Source organism: Lagenorhynchus albirostris, chromosome 17 (genome assembly GCF_949774975.1).
Source record: "Lagenorhynchus albirostris chromosome 17, mLagAlb1.1, whole genome shotgun sequence".
Taxonomy (NCBI): domain Eukaryota; kingdom Metazoa; phylum Chordata; class Mammalia; order Artiodactyla; family Delphinidae; genus Lagenorhynchus; species Lagenorhynchus albirostris.
The window spans coordinates 43424967-43440879 of record NC_083111.1 but is presented as its reverse complement, the minus strand read 5'-3'; the positions used below and the strand labels follow the sequence as shown (position 1 = coordinate 43440879).

The 15913-nt window shown below is 44.0% G+C and overlaps 1 protein-coding gene and 1 long non-coding RNA gene across 4 annotated transcripts; one reads left to right on the top strand and one right to left on the bottom strand.

Moving 5' to 3' along the window:
• Nucleotides 1-465: 465 nt before the first annotated feature.
• Nucleotides 466-10636, bottom strand: LOC132508237 (uncharacterized). The gene is made up of 3 exons (XR_009536485.1): nt 10349-10636; nt 9876-10045; nt 466-1027 (listed from the first exon to the last, which is right to left on the bottom strand). It is a non-coding gene; the product is annotated as an uncharacterized LOC132508237 (long non-coding RNA).
• Nucleotides 10637-10766: 130 nt separating this feature from the next.
• Nucleotides 10767-15183, top strand: TSPYL5 (TSPY like 5). 3 transcript variants are annotated; one of them, XM_060128244.1, is made up of 2 exons: nt 10767-12972; nt 14475-15183. In XM_060128244.1, exon 1 carries the CDS (start codon nt 10841-10843, stop codon nt 12095-12097), a length of 1257 nt encoding a protein of 418 aa, XP_059984227.1. In that variant the 5' UTR covers nt 10767-10840; the 3' UTR covers nt 12098-12972; nt 14475-15183. The 3 variants fall into 3 exon arrangements, with proteins under 3 accessions (XP_059984227.1, XP_059984225.1, XP_059984226.1); XM_060128242.1 differs by having other exon boundaries at nt 14310-15183; XM_060128243.1 differs by having other exon boundaries at nt 10767-13016; nt 14310-15183.
• Nucleotides 15184-15913: the final 730 nt, after the last annotated feature.

The window sequence follows — 15913 nt, the reverse complement described above, 5'->3', positions numbered from 1 at the left end:
ACACAGACAGCCTCTAGAAGATGGAGAAACATCGGAATGGATTCTCCTCTAGAACCTCTGTCAGGAACGCAATCATGCCAACACCTGGATTTCAGTCCCGTTGTGGCCATTTTGAATTTTTGACCTCCAGCACTGGAAAATAATTCATGTTGCATTAAGCCACTAAATTTGTGGTAATTTGTTACAGAAGCAATAGGAAATGAATTCAGGCCTCTCTTATTTCAGCATTGCTGCTTCTTGCCAACAGGTAGCCTCATTTATCTGAGTTCAAAATCATAAAGATCTGGGTAGGATTTCTTTAGACCCTAACACATGTTGAGTCATAAGTGAGCTACTGCCTGTGGCCGCCCTTTCCTGCTAACTCCCTCCCCCATCCCACAAGATCCCATCCTATCCCATCCCATGTACACAATCTCAAAATCATAAAAGGAATTTTCTATTTTAACCTTTAAATAACATGTTTCTTTGTTAACTGTGTGCAGTTTTAGGGGGGTGGTTTGGAATATTTTCCAGTCGTGACTGAATGATAAAATTTAGGCCAGAAGGCCAGGCCCTTAGATACACCTGACTTATGCCAGCATGATTCTTAACATGACTTTTTCCAGAGTTTTGTTCTAGGAAATAAATTCTTTCATTGTCAAGAGAATGTCATATAAACTCTCTTGATGATGAAAGAAATCATTTACTAGAGTAACACATGAGGCATATGGTAGAAATTTTTTTTAACATCATTGGTTGCTGAAATCCTGTTTGATTATAAACTGGGAGAATTGATTGCTGTTGTTGGCCTCTTTTTAGGTACTTTTGTTTTACTTTTTAATTGGTTTGAGTGATGGAAGACAAGAGGAATATTTGTCATCTCCTTCCCAGAGGCACTTTCGTCTTGTTTCAGTAGTGGGTGGGCTGCCCAGGTACTTCAGGGGTCTCTCTTATGCTTGGAAACCTTCTGCAGGAAGTCTGTTGGTGCACAATGTCATTTCCAGGACCAACCCTGCTGCGGTGGTTCTTGTTTCCTCCACTGCTCCTGCTTGGGGGTTGGGGGTTGGAGTTAAGAGAACACATCACGTAGGGAAGCATAAATCTCCTGGCCAATAGGTCATATGTTTAGCCTATGTTTAGTAAATACATTTAGTAAATTTTCTCTTTCTGTTCTAAATAAAATAATAATTCTGTGTTCAAACTGCTACTTGTTTTGCTTCCCGTTGGCTCCCGATTCACAGATTCCATGATGCTGCGAATGGCTGACTTTCCAGAAATCTCAGCTATGACATGCTGTTTAGCTTGTTATTTTCTCTTATAAAAAGAGGGTTGCAGTGTGGGAGCGGTTCCCTCCATAAATCCTGATGCCAGAAAATAGACCTTTTATCTTTCCTTATACTTGGCCTTGCATTTCTAAGTCCTCCCTCGCCTCTATCGTTTTAGAGCTCATAGCTGTGAGAATCCCCCAGTCTCCTAACTCTTCCTCTCTGACACTCGGTCCTAGAGTAGGAGAGTCTACGTACTCTCCAGTGACCAGCAGCTCTCTCTCAGAGTGTGTGTAAAATCTTAGTCTACACTGTATACTCACTCTTCTTGAGTTAGAGTTTTACTATCACATTAGATTTTTACTATCACATTTCAGTCTGGATTCTGCAGGGAGAAACTTACTGGCATACAATTCACTTTTAGGCAATATTTTTTCTAAATGTGGCTATACTCCTTTTTAGCTAGATATTATATGAATTCGTACTGAATCATACCCAAGAGCAGATGGAGTTGGCTTTTGTCTGAGGAAGACAAAGAGTTAGGTTTTCTTGTCTTAGTTATGAAGAATGCCAGCTTGAGCAATGACCTGGCTGGTGTCCTAATTGTCTTAATGTGGGAATCAGAGGGGCCATATGGCCTACCTGATCAATTATACGGGTATTGATTAAGAAAGGGAGGAAAAAAACAACAGAGAGGCAGCGTTAGTCACTCAAATCCACCACTTGTGTCAGAATTGCATTAGTTGTTCGGGGGAGCTGTCCACATGTGGCTGCTGGGTGCAGAGAGCAGTACGGATGTGTCTCTGAGTTGATCTTGCAAAGTCTTCATACTGTAGCGAGATGAAGATAGTTTTGGAGTCTAAGTTACACACGTTAAGAAATCAGAGGTAGCACAGAGTCTTAATGTATGAAAAAATAAAACCAATTAAAAATAATAATCATCATCTTTGCAGTTTAAAATGAAAAAGGATAAAAATCTTGACAAAAATATAATCCCTTACTTGGGCTCACCTTGAGTAAAGCTGTCTCCCAGTTGCCATCAATTCCTCACTTGCCCTAACAACGTAAGGTGGAGTCCAGCTTGATCATATTACCTTTCTTTACGTTCATAGGCTCTTCTCGAGGGACAACCACAAAAACTGCTCTTCTTTGGAGGAATTCAGATAATTTCCAGACATTCCTTCATGATTTCACTTAAAAACTGAGTTTTTTTTTTTAAAAAAACAAGGATGTAGAACAGGGGTAGCAAATTAGAGCCTACAAGCAGAATTGTCTTGTTTGGCTCTCACAGGATTTTTAAAGTGAGAAATTTCACATAAAAATAGATTTCTCCATGGCTACAATCAGCTGGAGTGGAGTGGCAGTTGCCAGCCTGAGATGGGGCATTAACTCCCTCTTCAACTCCCTAAAGGCTTGCACTGGGCCTGCTTCACTCACCTATGCCACGTGCCTGGTCCTGTACCTGAACCCTGACCCCAACCGACACCTCTGACAGTGTGGAGACACTGAGGTACAAAGCCACTCTGAGAGGGAAACATGGCTTAATTTCACAGGGACTCGGCTTAGTCTGCGTGTGGATGGGGGAGGGCCTGGAGCGGGAAAATCGTTTTTGAAGCAGCTGGAGGTTTCTCTAAACACATCAGTGTACGGGGGAAGGAAAGAAAAGAAAGTGAGGGGAGACAGAAAAAAAGATGAAGGAATGGGAGAGGAGGGCATGGCTCTCAGGAAAGGTCTGGACCCATTTGGTAGCAAGGAGCAGAATGAAATTCACCAGCCCGCTCTTCCTGTGATGCCTACCAGGCCGTATCCAGGCTCCAGGCCGTATCCAGGCTCCAGGCCGTATCCAGGCTCCAGGCACACCATCAGCCGAGGAGGCCATACTGCAGAGGCTGACTTCAAGACACACACCCAGCTTTCTCCTCAAAACTCTACAAACTGTCTCCTTGGATTAAGCCTTCTAGCTCTGGACCTGAACCGCCATGGAACTGCATTTACAACATGGCTCTTTGTCTGGCTGCTCACCAGCCTATAAGGCGGTGCTACAGGTACCACGGTGCTGACTCGGTGTCAGGATATTACTGGGACTTGGAATCCTGATATTCCTCTCTGGATTCAGCATTGAGAATCAATGCATTTTCTCTGAGAACCTGTTTTTTTTGTTGTTTGTTTTTTAATATTACAAACATTATGAATGTTACACCACATCTGATTTCTCTCTTTGCACTGGTAGATAAAAGGTCAGAATCAAATCTGTGCCCAGCTTCTAGCAAGTGTAGGAGACACAACGGATTGGGACGCATTTGGGGACAGCTGACCCTTCATTATCTGCAGGTTCTGCATCTGTGGATTCAACCAACCTCAGATGGAAAGTATTAAAAAAAATTCCAGAAAGTTTCAAAAGCAAAGTTGAATTTGTTGCACACCAGCAACTATATTAGATATTATAAGTAATCTGGAGATGATTTAAAGTATATGGGAGGACATGCCTAGGTTATATGCAAATACTACACCATTTTATGTAAGGGACTGACCCAGGCTTCTTTGGATTTTCTTGTTCAAGGTGACATCATGAAACCAATCCCCCATGATACTGAGGGGTGACTGTATTTCACTGCTTTTTTTCTTCATTTTCGAGTTCTTTATTTTCTTTTACTCTTTTTCTTGACTATTAATTTTGAGTGCTTTTTAAAGTATCTTATTGCCGTCAGATATTACACAAACATAGACTGAATAACCGAAGCAGGCATTCTAGAAGACAAGGAGTATCTTCAGTTAAATTCGTCCAGGTAAAAGGAAATGGAACAATGAAACCTCATGCTTATGGGTGCTAGTTGGTTGCAACATATAATTGAACATTTTAACTGCAGAATGCTTGCCTATTAATTTAAAATTCAATGTAACATTCTTTGTTCATTTTCCCCATGTCTTTGATGAAAATTCCTAGCTTCATGAAAACTGATGGCTTGTTTGATAAGGGGAGGGGGGGGTCTTCTCATCCTTATAGCTACCTGACTGGTGTGTGAGATGTGCTGGGTGATATAAGAGGATTCACTTCCCCACCCCCATCCTAAGACCCCAACTCCCTGCAGGTACTGGTCATCCTCCATGAAGATCCTGGCCTTCCTCAATCTCAGGACCCTGTGTAACCCATGCGGGATCTTAGATTATATGAAATGAGGGTGATTCCAGTTTCTGTTTTCCATGTTGTCCTTTCTTAATGACTTTTTTTCCTGGGATATCCCACGTTTCATATCCTAGTCCTGTTGAGATCTTTTCTTCCCAATTAATCTTCCAAGTGAAAATCTACCAACTTTACTTCTTTCTGTAGAATATTTCTGTACTATTAATGCGTCGTTGGGAAAAAAAGAGAAGGCACAAGGATGTTAAGAGTGTGTGTGTACATGTTGGTGGGAATGTAAATTGGTGCAGCCACTATAGAGAAAAGTATGGAGATTCCTTAAAAAACTAAAAATAGAGCTGCCCACTTCTGGACAGATATCCGGCAAAGATGAAACCTTTAATTTGAAAAGATACATGCACCCCAATGTTCACAGCAGCACTATTTATAATAGTCAAGACATGGAAACAACCTAAATGTCCATCGACAGATTAATGGATAAAGAAGATGTGTTATATACATACAAGAGAATATTACTCAGCCATAAAAGAGAATGAAATAATTCGCAGCAACATGGATGGACCAAGAGATTATCATACTAAGTGAAGTAAGTCAGACAGAGGAAGACAAATAGCCTATGATACCCCTTTATGTGGAATCTAAAAAAATGAAACAAATGAGCTTATTTACAAAACAGAATGGTTACCAAAGGGATAGTGGGAGGGGGAGATAAATTAGGAGTTTGTGATTAACAGATACACACCACTATATATAAAATAGAGAAACAACAAGGACCTATTGCATAGCACAGGGAACTATATTTAATATCTCATAATAACCTATAATAGAAAAGAATCTGAAAAAGAACATACATATATACAAACATCAACACTGTAAATCAACTATACTTCAACAAAAAAGTGTGTGTGTAAATACAGGAAAGGGAACAATAAAGATAATAAACTTATGGGTATAATACGAACAAAAAATCCCTGAGTGGCATGAAAAGAGATGGTAGGGAAGAGAGAGACCTTGCACCTACTGTTCTCTGCACTAGACGACACGTAGAGGTGTTGACTGAGGACAGCTTATTTTTGTTTTGGAAATTGATGAGGGCTGTGTGGAAATTGGGGGATGACTGTGGGGTAATTCAGAGAAGGCACTGTGCAGCTTACATAGAAGGCAAGATCGGCCTTTGTAAATCATAAAGCTTCTGATCTGGTTGGAGACAAAGACTTGCATATGTAACCCAACCAGAGGTGGAATTCAAGTGTATGGTAAATTACTAAGTTACATATTAAAAGTAATAACTGCAATAAGTGGGGTACACCCATGGTTCTAAGTTCAACACATAACCAGTCAATGGAAGACCTTCTTGGACAGCACTTACTTTTGCTTTAGGGTCCCCCCCTAAATTGTAGTGAAAATGTTCATATTTGGTGCATGGAGTTACATAAATTTTTTGATTTTTGCAATCATAACCATGTTTTATGAGGCTTCTTTTTAACACCCTCTGTTATTTTCTAAAATTATCAATGCCATTTATCTTCTAAAGAGTTTTGAAGTCACCCGTCCCTTAAGTTTCTTTGCCTTTGGTATTGCATGGTTTAAACCCATTAGATATTGGGTCTGGTCTAGGTAATGTTATTGTGATGGGTATGAATTTTCATAGTTGCAGCAATTTATAAAGTTCAGATGAACTTAAACATGGCAATTCAAGTAACTAGGTAACTTATCACTTAAAACACTTAAAATTCAAAGACCTTCCTTTGGCATTACTTATCCTTGTGATGGAACGAAGCCCTCTAAGAGGATTTCTTGTCTGAGTTCCAGTTTTCAAGTTGGGAACTAGTCCTCCCTACTCTCAGATTTCTATCTTTCCAGGGAGGATGGACTCTACTAGCTCTCTAAGAGGTCTGACCCCTGGAGGGGTAACTGTGAGAGTTCCTTTCTATAGATCCTGCACCAACAATGTACTCTCTAAATTTTCCCCAAGCTCTTCAACCCCAGCTCAGGAAAGGTTTTAGTCTCCTCTTTGTGTGGTGGAGATCTGGCTTGTATATCATCACATGTTTTTCCTCCTTTGTGGTTTATATTATAAACTCTATGCTGTTAATGCTCCCAGGTTTGCTCTTGCAGAGCTAAAAATTTTTTTTTCTCTTTCAATGCTGTTGTATCTTCCCCTCTCAAGAACCTATTTTGAAATTCAAAGTGAAGAATCTGAGTTGCTAAATTCTGCTCTTGCTGGGTTCTTCAGTATTTTCCCTTCTCTAGAACAAAAGCCTTAGCCTAAAGATCTGATTTTTATGGTGAAAATGTTGTAGGGTAAAAAGAAAATGCCAGGAAGGAAGAATACACCTGTCAATATTTAAAAATATTTTACAGCTACTTATACGACATGAACTGAATAACTTAGGTGATGCTGTAAAATTTTGATCTTTGGCTGTGAGTGGGAACTGGGAAGAAGCTAGGCACATTATTCAAGATGTTAAATTCAAATAGTTTTTGAAATTTACCGTTAAGAGGCAGATTTTTCTCTCCCTCCTTGGCTTTGAAAAATATTCCCTATGCCACTCCTTTTCTATGATCCTCCAAATCTGGGAGGGTTAGTTGGCAAAATGTCTTATAGTAAGCAATACTCACTGTTTGATCTAACAGACTCAAACTATCTCCTTGGGGGAAGAGAAAACCTTTGTGGCTAAAAAATGTCATCTGGGATCTTAAAGCCCTTCGGCAGGGAGACGGTGGGGAACATTGTTCTCTTGGCTGCGCAATAGGTTGGATGACTGGAATGTCTTTTCCCAATCTGTTAATTTCTATGATTGGAGGAAATCAGACCTTAAAAGGAATGGAGGAAGTACAATTTTCAGAGAACAGAAGTGACGACTAGTTATTCTAATATTTTGAAAAGTGTTTTTATGAGTTTTTAATAAATATTTGCTAATGATCAACTATTTAAAAGAATCAATTAAATGCTTACATTACTGTGGATTTAATGCCTAATTTTTGGGAAAAGGCCAAACTGCTTCCAGATTTCTGAGTTCATGAGAGTAAATTTGTATTTCCTTCATAATAGTCATAGAATGCTTATGACAAATGCAATGCAAATGAAGATGCTTTATTCTCAACCTGGACTGTTGAAATGAAACTCACTTCTGTTTAGTATCACCATGCCACATATACACCCCATAGAAAATGATTCATGACTAATTGATATATATAGGTATTAGTTTATCTATATATGAATGTGTATGTACACGTATGTGTATGTATAATTATATTACCCATGGCATGGTTGTAGGGATTCGGTGAATTAGAACATGGTACTGTATAAAGTACAAAATAAATGTGAACTTTTGTTATAATTACTAGTATGTGCAAGGGCCACGCTAGGTGCTTTGAGGGATAAAAGAAAGAGACACAGTCTCTACCCTTATACAGTTTACTATCTAACTGGGAACCCAAGATATAGTCTCATATAAATTAAATATCAATACCTCGGAAGAAAACCAACAGTTCAGTTCAGTAGCACAGGCCAGCTTCTCAAGGAGAAGAGGAGTATCTTTATATAAGGTGTTAGTCTCACATTTGTTTCCCTTTACCTGATGCTTATCTCTTTGACATGATGAAAACAGGCTCAAGCAGATTGTACAATAAACACTGTTTGCAGCGGCCAGCCTACGTTAATCCTGCAGTGGTTTAGTCATGGGTGAGCGTTACGTGACGCAGATGCTGATGCTGGATTAAGGCTCTTGACAACAGGTCCAACTGTTAGTGCTCTGAGAAGTGGGCCAATCTATCAATTTCTGCAGTTTACAGAGGGATAGTGGCTGCTTCAGCTATTTTTTTTCCCCCGAGATTACAGAGAATTCCAGACTGTGGTTATCTGGCTTAAGAGGTAATTCTGTACAAGGACTGGCACAAAAACTGCATTTCTGATTGCTAAATGAATATATTACAGTTAACAACTTCTCTGTAAGATCAAGGACAGGGCTGCTTACTGTGGTCTGGAGTGATCATGGAAGACCTTGGGAAGAAGTGATTATGAAAGGGCCCTCAACAAGAGTTTAAGGTAACCCTTGGCTTAATCCCTTGTAAGTCAAATATGAATTCCCCTAATTTAATTTTTAAATGTGTCACTCTAGATTTTTTACCTAAGATTGTCCCTGAATGGTGCCCATATCAAAAGATGATTTTTTAGCTAAATTATGAGTTTGATAGGTTTCCATGCATTGATTTGAGTATACAACCTTCGTCTATAAAATTGCTTCTGTGGGGAAAAGAGGGGTATTCTGACTTCAGAATCAGAATCAATTTATAAACTCATTTCTAAAAAAATTCTCCTTTGATTGGTTATTTCACTTATTGAGTGCTTTTCATGTATCAGACACTGTTGTAGTCACAAGTGAACAAAACAAAGATCCCTGCCCTCATGGAGCTGACACTCTAGTGAGGAGCGACAGTTAAATAATACACATAATAAATAATTGGTAGCGTGTTAGAAGGTGACAAGTGCTAAGGAATAAAAAAAAGTTAGTGCAGAGTTAGAAGGATGGAGCTGGGTGGCAATTTTAAATAGGATGGTCATTGAGAAAGTTACATTTGAGCAAAGTGTGAAGGGAGCCAGCCAAGGTGGTAAACCATATCTGGGGGAAGAGCATTTAAGGCAGAAGGAAGAGCCAGTGCAAAGACCCTGAGGCAGGAGCCTACCTAGAATTTTGAAGAACAGTAAGTAGGCCAGTGTAGTTGGAAGGGGGTGGGAGAGACAAGAGGATGAGGTCAGAGAGGTAAGTTGGGTAGTGGCAGGGAGGGAACTTGGCAGATCACGGAGAGCCTTGCGAGCTATTGTAGAATCTTTGGGAAAGTTAGAGTCGTTTGTATCGGGCTGGTTTAAAGTAAGGCCCAACTGTATCAAACAATTCCTCTTTTTCCTTGTCTCCTATACTTCAATTTTAATGCGGATACAAACCAACTGAGATCTTGTTAAAAGTCAAATTCTGATTTAGCTGGTCTGGGGTAGGGCCTGAAATTCTGCATTTTTAACAAGCTTCCAGGTGATGCCAGGCTGCCGGGCCACAACCACAAGAGACTACAAGAGAGTAATGAGCGTAAGAGGTATTGAGAACCCAGAGACGCTGGGGCTTACCTCTCCGTTAGCTGGTTGCAAGGGCCTTCTTGTTCCCTTTGAACTTAAAGAGACAACCTGAAAACTTTCATACTGGTCATAACCTCGTCACTGGCTTCACTATTTCATGGTCCTTTCACCTAGCTAGTAAAAGCATGGCCCAGGGCTCTCTTGTGAATACGAAATAGGTTGTCTGGCTGTTTCTTTGCAGTCTCTAAGAAGTTTCTAGGGCCTCCTCACTGCCACTATGGAGGGTTTGCTTCTGAACTTTAACCTGGGAAGCCCTGCTCCACTCCTTGAATGATAATTAAATAATTCTCTGACCACATTCCCATCTTACTCCAGTTATAGGAATTCTGACTTGTATCCTTCACTCCTGGCCCTATACCTTGAGTGATAGCCCAGCTCTGTAAATTAGGCCTGAGGCAGCTAGAGGACTCAGGTCATGGTCCCAGGATGAAGAGGTGCTCGGCTGATGCTGGTTTAACAGGCAAGGCTGGCCTTCTTAAGCGCTAACGCAGTAATTTACAGCTGAGCAGGTCTGGAAGGATTAGACACCTGTGAATATAAAATAAAGGTTATGAGTCAGAATTGGGTTAGAATTGTGCTTCCATGCCTTATTGCGTTACCTCAGGAATGTTCCTCGGCATCTCTGAGCCACAGTTTTCTTATCTGGAAAATGAGAATGATAACAATACCTCCTTAACATATTGAGAAAATGCATATAAAGCACATAGTAAAGTGCCTGACACATAATGATACTCATAAAATAGCAGTTGCTATTTTTTTTTTTTAAAGTAGTTAGTACTAACATCCCACCACGTATCACATCGCTTTGTGGCCTGGCATTATGGTACCTACCTTTAAAGTCCCTGGAGTTAAGGTACCTGGGCAAATCCCTCAGCAAAGGCTTTCAAAGATGAGACATAGAGACCAGGAGCAGTTTCATCATGATAGATGTCACAGAAGATAACTGAAGGAACTTTAGATATTTAGCTTAGAAAGTATATGGTAGGGGAACTGACATGATGGCTGTCTTGAGGGTGTCTTGTATAAGAGGACCGCGAGGGCACAACTGAGACCAACGAGAAGAAACTAAACGAAAGGACTGCCCTCTCGAACAGTGACAGCGAGCTGGGGTGAGATGGGGGTGGGGGCGTCTGTGAGGGTCGGCTGGTGCGCAGCTGCGGCACTGGAGCCAATCACCGGGCGCATCCAGTCCTCGCGCTACGGTACCGTCGTGCAGTCGTGACGTCGGCGGTTGCCATGGAGAGGCCCGTTCGGTAGGGACAGCGAGCAGGCGCCAGGGGCCGCAGGCCGGAGCGTGCGTTTGAAGTTGAGTCCGTTACCATCATGAGCGGCCGAAGTAGGGGTAAAAAGTCCAGCCGCGCCAAAAATCGTGGCAAAGGCCGCGCCAAAGGCCGAGTCCGCGCTACTCCTGACGACGCCTCACGCGACCCGGACCCTCCACAGTGCCAGAGGCTCGGGGAGGAGACCCAGGAGGCACAGGTGCAGGCTGGCGCGGGTTGGGGTGGCCTGGAAACCGCTGAAACCGCTGAGCCCGCGCCGCCCCGCCGGCCCGGGGAAGAGGGTGCCTGCCGGCTCCCCCTGGACTGTGGCCTCGCGCTCCGGGCCCGGGCTGAGGGGGATAGCGGGCAGGCCGCAGCCAGGCCCGACCCGGGGAAGGCCACAACCCTCTCGGAGCGCCTGCCGACAGACACTGTCTTCGTGGGAACCGTGGGGCCCATGGGAAGGCCGAAAAATGTCCCTCGCGTTGGAAATCGACGCTGCCCCGCTGGGAAGAAGGCCCCAGTTTCCTGTAGCGCAGTGGGGAGGGCGTCTCCGGCCGTAGCTGTTGGGAAACCGAAGAGAGGGACCACTGGGGAGTCTGCCTCCGTTCCAGTGGTAGAGGAAAAGAAGGTGGAGAAGGATGCAGGGTCAGGGCCCCCGGCAACAGATGGCAGCATGGATACACTGGAGAACGTCCAGCTGAAGCTGGAGACCATGAACGCCCAGGCGGACAGGGCCTACCTGCGGCTCTCCCGCAAGTTTGGGCAGTTGCGACTGCACCACTTAGAGCGCAGGAACCTCCTCATCCAGAATATCCCGGGCTTCTGGGGGCAGGCTTTTCAGAACCACCCCCAGCTCGCATCCTTTCTGAACAACCAAGATAAAGAGGCACTCAGCTACTTGAACAGCTTGGAGGTGGAAGAGCTTGGCCTCGCCAGATTGGGCTACAAGATCAAGTTCTACTTTGGCCGCAACCCCTATTTCCAAAATAAGGTGCTCATCAAGGAATATGGGTGTGGTCCTTCCGGTCAGGTGGTGTCTCGTTCTACTCCAATCCAGTGGCTCCCAGGTCACGATCTTCAGTCCCTAAGCCAGGGGAACCCAGACGACACCCGGAGCTTCTTTGGGTGGTTTTCAAACCACAGCTCCATTGAGTCTGACAAGATTGTGGAGATAATCAACGAGGAGTTGTGGCCCAATCCCCTGCAGTACTACCTTATGAGTGAAGGGGCCCGAGCGGAGAAAGGAAAGGAGGGCAGGCCATGTCCAGCAAGGCAGCCAGTGGAGACCCCAGAGCCTGGGGTAAACAATTCCAACTGATTCTGCACAAGTCTCCCTACTACCTCCTGCTGGACCCGTGCCCGGCTGACCACATGTGTTTGGCTGTCTGCCTTCTCTTCATGTTGACCTCTGTGCACTGTGTTCCCTTTGGACTTCAGTTACAAGGATACGGTGTTTATGATTATGTTCTTTTGCCTCCCCATGGCATTCTTGCTTTTTTACGTTAGTGTCACATGTTACGTGATCTCACCCCTACTGTTTATATGTTAAACACACATGATTCAGATGTGTGCTGCCTTTATCTACGTTGCCTGGACCCTGTTCTTGGCTCTGGCCTTTCCCACCTGTCTTTAACGTGGACACTCATGAGTCATCCAACAAGAGGACCAGTGCATCCTTAATCTCTACTACTTCAGGGCCCATGACTTGCTGGGCTGGTTCATGTGACCATGCATGCCATCTATGGCAAGCTTTTCTGTTGCCACTGCAAAATGAAGCTTGTGCACATGGTATTGGCCATCAGCCAGAACTGATTGTTCCGTGGCTCTTGGGGTCACCAGCCAAGGTGCCATCTACAAGATCTCTGGCTTTGGCCAGGGGCCCATGCTGTCCTCCTGGACACAGATGAGGTTAAGGGTGAGAAGCAGTATGCCACGTGTTCTGTACCATCATGCATCTCTTCCTGCCTCTGGGCCCTTCTCCTGGTGAACCTTCGTCAGGGTCTGCACCATGACCCGTCACTATGAGGCCATTGAGTTTTGTCTAGGTTGCTATCGGCCCCAGTTGGCTTCCTGGTCAACAAGGACCTCAAGAACTGCTTGTGGACCCAGGCGCCCTGCCGGTGTATGAGACACACACCTACCCTCCCCAGCCTTCCAGCAACCCTCCCGGCTGCCGGACTGATGGGCGGGCTGGTATGTATGGACATGTGTTCACTGTCATCAGGCTGTGGCTCCAGGTGAGGGTGGGGACTGGACTCACCTATAATCTAGGTATCTTGATTATCAACTCCCCTCATCCCTTCCTCACACATGACCAGAGTGCTATAGTGGGGTTGCTGGGGAAGAGGTATTTCTGATCTGTGGGCCTGTGGCTACTTCATCTCACACCTCCACGCCTCCTTCCTCACTCTTCCTTCCCTCCCTCTCTCCCTGTCCTGTCTACCACTCCTCCCTCCCTTCCTTTTTTTTTTTTTTTTTGTTTCAGTAGTACCGCATCTCAGAAAGAGAAAACAAAACAATTGTAAAACCAGGGTTTTCTACATACAGGTAGCAAGATAGCTGGGGACTTGCTGTACACACGCACACACTGGGCTGGAAGAGGGTAGAGGAAGCCAGAAGGCCAAGTGGGTCTGGGTTCAGACCCTGCTCCCGACTCCTGGGTTCACGCTATAATTCTGATGTTGAAAACTCTTTTCATGGCTGTGCATCTGCTAGAATGATAACCCCCCAGGCAGCAGTGTCGTGAACCAGGGTTACTCCTGTTCCGACCTTTTCCTCTGTCCCTTAAGACCCATTTGCCTCTTGCTGTTTCCTCCTCTGTGGTAGCCTCTCGCCCTCTGGAACCTCATTCCCCAGCTTTCCCACCCTTAGCAGTCCTTTGCTCTCTTGGCTTCTACCCTCAAATACCCGTAGAAGTAGGCTTTGGTTTATAGGGTGGGGGATCCCAAGGCTGTCTCCTGGGGCATGGGGATGGGGGTGGGCAGAACCTGTTCTGAATCTCCAAGGCTCATTTCCTGTGGGTGTAAAAGCTGATCTGGGCCCTGCCTGCCCAGGCTCACCTGTGCCCTCTTTCCCCCTTATCCCTGAGGGTGGGAAAGTAGGACTGTGTCTACACTTGCCCTCCACCCACCAGCGTCCCTTTCCTTATGGAAGACCTTGTTCTGAGTTCCCCAGGGGCTAGGGAGCTCTTGACTCAGGGCTGTCGAGAGGGTGTTTTGGGCAGGGGAGTTGGGGCAAAAACACAGAGTGGGAATGAGCCTGGTGTGGAGCGGGCCTGGAAGAGCAGATAGAAATGGCTTGAGGAGCCTCAGGGAGAACACGCCTGCCTCTCAGTGTTGGAGCGGATGGGGAGGGACCTTCCCCAGGGTGGGGACGGGAGAATTAAAGGGCTGTGGGCAAATGCGATGCCTAGGTGAGGGTATGCCCAAAGTTTTGTCCAGTCTCTCTCTCATCATTAGTGGATTTTATAAATCATAGAAACAAACAAAAACAGAATAATGTTACTTTGGATGCTTTCTCTTTTGTTCTAGGTGTGGCCTTGTGTATGTGGAAGATTAATGTATATGCTGCTTATTTTGTCTCTAAGTAAATCTAACCATTTTCCTCATTTTTTGCTTAATGGGAAAATAGAACTGTCCAGGTCTGCCTTTTTTTTTTTTTTTGAGCTTCTTCTTCTTTGTTATGGACATTTTCAGACATGCACAGAAGTGGAGAGGATGGTCTCTGGACCCCGTGTGCCCATCGCCTAGCTACATCAGTTATCAGTTATGATCAGCCTGGTTTCATCTGTGTCTCCCTCTCCCTGCCTGTATTGTTTATCAAAAGTCCAAGATCCCGTGCCAGTTCAACCAGGACTGCTTTGGGAGATTGGGACTCTGTGTTGGTGGTGATAGTGGTGGGGTGCACTATCATTATCACATCAGGTCTGTTTTTTGCTTTTCGTGTTAACTAATGAAGTTCCAGAGGTGGGCCTTAGAATGAAAGTCTTCGGAATTAACAAGAAGTCTCAAAAAGAGATGAAGGGGATGCTGCCTTTTCCCTGCATCCACAAAAGGAAGGAGAGACTGTTTGTTGATAAAGACTTATCAGTCTTTGATGAGGTGCTTACTTGAGATCTTTCACCAGAGCATCAGTCTTTTTTCCTGTGTAAGATGGAGACTTGTGTGACTATTAGAATTATCAGCTTGTCCTGGTCTCATAATATAACTCTGGGCTTGAAAGTATAATTTGGAAATTGTTGCTGTGTTCTGTGATAATAACCTCCCAACAGTAATCAGTAACTGGTTGTCTTACTTGGTAATTGACACACTGGTAATAATGCAATTATTTCTTTGTTCTGAAACAGTTTAAATAGTTGTAAGTTTGCATGCGTGATGGAAAAAATAAAAGCCTGTTTCTCTGTTATATTTTTTTATCTTTAAAAAAGACTCGGAAGGTTAAGCAGAGGCTGGGTAGTTGAGGGGATGTATGCTATGGCGTACGTGAGTGATTCCTAAGCCTCAGGCCCATGTGTGACTAGCTACATTAACCATATATAAAGTTCTGATTCCCAAGCCCATACCAGAGATTGTGATTCTGTGGTTCTGGGAGGAAGCCAGGCAGTCTTGTTTTTAACAAGCTTTCCAGGTAATTCTAGTGGAAATCCAGTGTTTCTCAAATTTTAGAGTACCTCTGAATTTTGTGGGGAATCCTGTTAAAATATGAATTTTGATGCAGTAGTCCAGGGTGGAACCTGAGATTCTGCAATTCTAACACACTTCCAGGTGATGCCGGTGCTGGCAGGTTGCGAACTGTACTTTGAGTAGCAAAGGAGGTGACCTTCAAGGACCTTTCAAACTAGAATAACAATGCTGTCTTGGTCGCACATCAGAATTATCTGGGAAGCTTAAAGAAATATACACATCCTGGCAGAGCTCCTCACAAATACCAACTAAATCAGAATGGAGGAAGGGACTGATCCAGGTGTAGGTATTTTAAAAACATCCCGGATGATTCTGATGTCTAGCCGGAGTTGAGAACTAGGATTTCTGATACCGTTCGTAACAGATTCGTGACAAAGACCATTTTCCATTAATCAGGAGAATCAGCAGCAGACAACCAAATGCCACATAAAGCTTCCCAGCAGAAAATGGTT